Consider the following 6,337-nt stretch of genomic DNA (forward strand, 5'->3'; position numbering starts at 1 on the left):
TTAAAATTTTGGTTAGCTATATTATTATTAGTATAAATTTTTGAAAAACAGTTTATTCTCCCCAACATTAATAATTTAAGGTACCCCAAACATTTGTCATTCAATTTTTGCCAAAGTTCTAATTTATTTGTTTTTAAAAAAATTAGGTGTATTATTTTATTTTAGAAAATTTTATTTGTTCAAATCGTGCATCGCACTAGACTAATCTATTATTATACTATAGTTCTCCTCTCTACTCAATCAAATTCTCCAAATCATACATAAAATGCTCCCACCACCAATTGATAAATTAATAATTCATCCATTACTTTAATTTAAGGTAAAACAAACACTTGAAATTTACACGTACTATTAACATAATACACAATGTTTATTTTTAGTGAAATGTAATTATGAGAAATCTTATTAAATTCGCCATAATATATATCTTTCAAATACTAAGTTTTAATATTATATATATTAATTTTATCTATAATTAAATATACAAATGGTGGACAAATTAAACATGAAAATTGAAGTGTTAGCAACATATAAACAGAGGAACTATGAGCGCACAACATAAAATATGTATCATTTTCTTAATATATTATGGTTAGATCGATATATAACATCTACATACTCATTTTATATACATTATTTTTTTTTTTTTGGTAAAATCATTTATATGGTGGATAAATATTAAATATACTCATTTTTTTATGTAGTGTTATAATTTAAAACTCCATATATGTATAAATAAACCAAAATGGCTAAATCAAATCAAATGTAAACATAAAACTACACGAATTTAAAAGTTAAAACCATCCAACCCAAAATGACGCCACGCATAGATAATCCAATTACCACCACTTCCTATATTAAAGCCGATGACAATAAGAAGCTTCTAGGTTACAACCATAAAAGGTTAGAAAAGTTCAAAGATTAATAACACCACGAAACCTGCCTTTTCTTACTGATCATTACATAATTAATAGCATCCCTAATAAACAAGTAGCCAACACAATTAATGAATTTTCTCCTATTACTAACCTAATGACACCCAACTTGCATATGCTCACTTGTTCAAGAAACTAACAAAACAAGACAAATTCTCTCAACCACTTCATGTTAATTTGTTATACTATACTTCCCTATGTCCCATTGACTTATTATTTTATTTTTTTTAAGTCTATACATTTCCACCCATCTTCCCTCCTTTCAAAATATTTTTAATTTTATGTATATATATTTGTATATTTCTTATCCACCTTTTGAAAAAAAATATTAAATGCCCGTTACCACTATCTCATCATCATTTTTCCTAGCCACAATATCTTTGTGTACCAACCTTGGCCTCTCTTCTAGCCATATCCGCCATGGACAATCCGGACTCCCAGGGCGGTAGCCGACCGCCTCGTAAAGAGCTACAAGGCCCAAGGCCGACACCCTTGAAGGTTAGGAAAGAGTCACACAAGATCAAAAAACCACCGGTGGCGCCACCGGCTAATCCGCCTCATCAACACCAACAAGTACCATCTCAACCACCACCGCCGCCACGTCAGCCTGTGATCATATACACCGTGTCTCCTAAGGTAATCCATACACACCCTAGTGAATTTATGACACTTGTTCAACGGTTAACGGGCCCCGATGCCACCTCATCATCATCATCTTCTACACAATATCCTTCTAGTAATTTTACTACTACTACTTCAAGTAGTAGTAGTAATATTGTTACTGGATTTTCTTCTACTACTACAAGTCATCATCATGTAATAACGGGGGGTGTGTCGCCGGCAGCTAGGTTTGCTAGCATCGAAAGGACGAAAATGCACCCAGAAGCAAAGAGAATGGTTGGTCAAAGTGATGTTATTAGAGAACAAGGGATAACTTTTGGTGTAGGTGGCGACGGAGGTGGTGGTGGTGGCGGCGACATGGAAGGGGTAGAAAGAACCGTGTTTTTTCCGGGGATATTATCCCCCGGACCGAGTTCGTTACCACCGATTTCACCAAACTTGTTTTCACCCTTTTTTCATGATCCAAATAACCTAAACCTACAACAACATCATCATGACTTGAGTGTTGTACAACATGGGAATAAGAGTTTTATCGAAGGAAGTTACTTACCTAGCCCCTTTTCGACAAATTTTACTTCTCCTAGTACCATCTTTTCCCCTAATTCTCTCGATTTTTTGCAACGCGTTTTAGATAATTGAATATGTTACAAGGAAAAAAAAATTATACATTTGTATTTGATGATTTACTTTAAAAATTTCCATGTTTAGTTAGATCGATATGGATTTGATTTTGATTGTATTGAATTAGATTACATTCATTTGGTGCCGAAAATCAATAAAAAAAATAATAATAAACATTATTGGTACAGTTTAATCAAGACATAAAAAGAGGAAATTTAATTTATATAAAAATAAATAAATTATTACTCTTTTTATGTTTGAATTTATTTTTAGACAGCATTTAATTGTGATTTGGTACTGTGTATTATTGTACAATTGTTCATGTCAACGTTGATATTGCAATTACCACTTTTATATCAACGTGTAGGGTTGTGTTACTTGTGTACAATTTATTTACAAGTAATAAATGTAGGTAGGTAGAAGCTATCTAAGATATCCTAATTTATTTAATTATTTATCTATTTTCAATGTTTTATTTTTTTTGCTTAATGTGGTATGCATATTAGCATTATATTATTTTGATAGACAGTATTTTCGTCATTCATGTTGTCATCATCAACATTCAAGAGGATGCTTGTGAAGACAGTTAGCTTGCCATGGTAAGTTGCTTTGAATATGACTTTTGATTTAGCTCCAAAAAAAAAAATTGATGATTGATTATGTTTTTTGTTTATTTCTTCCATTCTTCGACTTGATAAATGATTCAAACATATTTAGAAGTCAACTTTGTTATTATTTGTATATAGTTTACTATATTGGATTCAAATCATTATTAGTTCGGTTTGTTGATATTTTAAATACGACTAATCAACATAATATATGTTGTAATATAATTGTTAAATTAAGATGCAATGCATTATAATTATATTTAGTATTTATATTGCAATTTGTTTATTTTAGGTGTATATGTATGTAGTTGTTCTCTTATCTTTCCCCTAATTCAAGTAGTTAAGTGCAAGTGTGAATATTATGTGTCTCAAAGTGTTAGATAGATGAAGCAAATGATTTTAGTTTATATTATTTAACCCAATTAAGTTTATTATTGTTCATATAGATTATCTCTTTTAGGATGGAACCTTGCTTTGGGCAACTTTTAGTGGACTGATTGAGCTTCTCTTTATATCTTGTCTCTTCTCCATTTATTCTTACAAATTGGTATTCGTGCTAGGTTCAATTAGGGCATGTTCTCTTCAGTTTACTTTCAGTTCAGTTCAGTTTAGATCCGAATTTCCTTCTCTCATAAAATATTCAGTTCAGTTAACCTCCAATCAGTTCAGTCCAGTTCAATTCAATTTAGTTCAATTTAGCTCAGTTCAGTAAATCAGAAAATGCCCTAAGCTAACATGTCATTCGATAGGCATTGTTTGTGTTAGGACTTATATTGCTAAGGCCCAATGTTGGTGTCTCCTTAGTGCTTTGCTTCAATATAGACCGAGTTTGTCGTTTAATTTATTCATTTTTCATTCAATTCAAGGAGAAGTATATATACACACATTTGAGGGGGAACTACTAAATAGTGTAAGTTTGAGACTTTGAGTACTATCTGTTCTGTGTTGAAAGAAAAATAAGAAACTTTATAAATCTATAACCCAATAAGTTAAAGCTACTCCTATATCTATAACTCAATAAGCACGTAAGTTGGACTGTATCTTACTTTGAACTCAAGTAGTACAAATTTTTTTTCTGGTTTTCCATTGCCATGCACGTACTAAGTAAAGTTGTTATCATGATACTTGAACATGCATATGCATGGAACATAGTATGTAAAAGTGCATGCATATTCATGGAAAATTTTATACTAGACCATCACATGATCGTTAAACTGATTTTTTATTTTTCAAAAGAAAGTAGATCGATCTCTAGGATGATCCTTTTGTTACGGAATAGTTAATAAGAATGTGATTTCTTTTGAAAATAGTTTTTGAGATTTCGTGTGTAAGAGAATGTAGAGAAAGTCACAAAAGTATCCCCTATAGTTTAAACTGGTTGATAATATATGTAGAGAAAGTGATGATCATAAAAGTATCGCTTAAAACTTAAATTGATTAAGATAGCCAACATTATCGCATACATAAATAATTCAATGTGTCTCGTTCAAGAATTATTAGAGATGTGCATAAAAGTCCACTTGAGACTGGACAAATTAGATGATTTATTTTGTGTATACAAGCATAATATGTACTTTGTATTAGTTAAGCAAAAATTAATTAACATGATTTTATTTATTTATACTTAAACATTGTAGCAGGATGCAGATCATCAGACTGGACTTGATCATCCATCTTTAATTAATTTGCATACAACTAATCTTTATTAGATTTTAAATATTGGATTTAAAATAATTCATTGTAAAAAAAAAAAAAAAAAAGTCGACCACCAAATATTGAAGAAAAAATTAGCTCTATAAGATCAGAGTAATGTAGAGAGTAGCAAAGCATAAGAGTACTAAGCTAGGACATTTATTTTGTAAATAAATGATTGATTTTTCATGATGTGTCACTGTCGTAATTAAATAACGGTCCTATGTGATGCGGTAGGATATGGGGTGCTAATGACAAATAGAAACTTCCTTCGTTGACTATGGTACCTTCAACTACATGGATGATTGGAATTATAATTAGTATTTGTAATTTGTGCATGTATAATTGTATATATATATATAGGGTTTTCAAAGGAAAAAAAAAAAAGAATATAATATTTTGCAATGCAAGTTAAATTATTGCTCGATCTTTTGCTTGATTACCTACAATAATGGAAATATAATATAAAAATAAAAATTTAAAAATTAAAAATTAAAAAAAAAAATTAAGCAAGCGATCAAGTAATGAAGGTCGTCTTCAAAATAAAAAATTAAAAATTAAAATTAAAAGAAAAAAAAACAGTAATGAAGGTCATAAATTAATTTCTATAATAAGCTAACAAGTCAAGTGAGATGCAAATGGTCAAGGTACACACATTTGCCACACTTAGGGCCTGTTCTGATTGACTGAACTCAGCTGAACTGAACTGAACTGAACTCAGCTGAGCTGCACTAAACTGAAATGAAATGAAATGAAATGAACTGAACTGAACTTATTAATTAGTGATTTTTAACTACGGATTAGAAATCTTTGATTATTTATTGATTATTTATTACTATACATATGTGTATATACAAATGTACATGTTAAAATATTTTCAAAAAATATACTATATAATTATAAAATTTATGAAAAATATATTAAAAACTTGAAACCTCTAAACATTTTAAACACATATACTATTTAATTTAAAAATAAAATAGTATTATGACAAAAGAACACAAAACACTTACATGTATCTAACCCATTTAAACAAATTTTTTTAAAAAAAAGAAAGAAAAAAAACACGAAAAGCTAACAGAGGCAACGGCCCAACAGTCCAACACCCTAACCCACTCTCTTTAATGTTGTTATTATTATTATTATTATTATTATTATTATTATTATTATTATTATTATTATTATTATTATTATTATTACTATTATTATTATTATTATTATTATTATTATTATTATTTATTGATGATTATTATTATTATTGTTGTTGTTGTTGTTGTTGTTGTGGTTGTTGTTGTTGTTGTTGTTGTTGTTGTTGTTGTTGTTGTCGTCGTCGTCGTTGTAATAAGAGCTTAAAAGAATGAAATTTGGCTTTATATCATTAGCAATATCATTAGACATAAATTAAGAGCTGAGCTGAACTGAACTGAACTGAATTTCAACGGAAGAGAACAGACCCTAAATAAACATGCACCCATATTTGGAGTGTCTAATGCCACACTCAAGACTTGTTTCAAGTGTTCTGTGTAAACACTCATGACTTTCATGAGTACGTCGTCTACTACCTTCATTCACTCGATGATTTTGTACATATGTTTTAAAATGTTAAAATTTACTATTTTTATGGGATACATAATTAATTTTTTTAATTGTCAAAGCTATAAGTTGAAAATCACTGCTTAAAAATAAAATAAGTAGAAATTAAAAGAACAAAGAAATATCCAAGATAGAGGACTACCCTTATCTTTGCTACTTTCATTTGAGATGTACAAATAAGTTTCACAGATTTGGAGGAATTCATCAAAGGAAAAAAAAATCAGCATTATATATCTAATCTACTACTTTATTTCATTCTTTTTGTTA

General features: G+C 29.3%; 1 protein-coding gene across 1 annotated transcript; it reads left to right on the top strand.

Annotated features, from left to right (window-relative positions):
- Nucleotides 1-1,021: 1,021 nt before the first annotated feature.
- On the top strand, nucleotides 1,022-2,920 carry LOC110725813 (protein MKS1-like). Its single transcript, XM_021905280.1, has one exon. The coding sequence runs from the start codon at nucleotides 1,356-1,358 to the stop codon at nucleotides 2,193-2,195; it is 840 nt and encodes a 279-aa protein (XP_021760972.1). The 5' UTR covers nucleotides 1,022-1,355; the 3' UTR covers nucleotides 2,196-2,920.
- Nucleotides 2,921-6,337: the final 3,417 nt, after the last annotated feature.

Source organism: Chenopodium quinoa, unplaced genomic scaffold (assembly GCF_001683475.1).
Source record: "Chenopodium quinoa cultivar QQ74 unplaced genomic scaffold, ASM168347v1, whole genome shotgun sequence".
Classification (NCBI taxonomy): domain Eukaryota; kingdom Viridiplantae; phylum Streptophyta; class Magnoliopsida; order Caryophyllales; family Amaranthaceae; genus Chenopodium; species Chenopodium quinoa.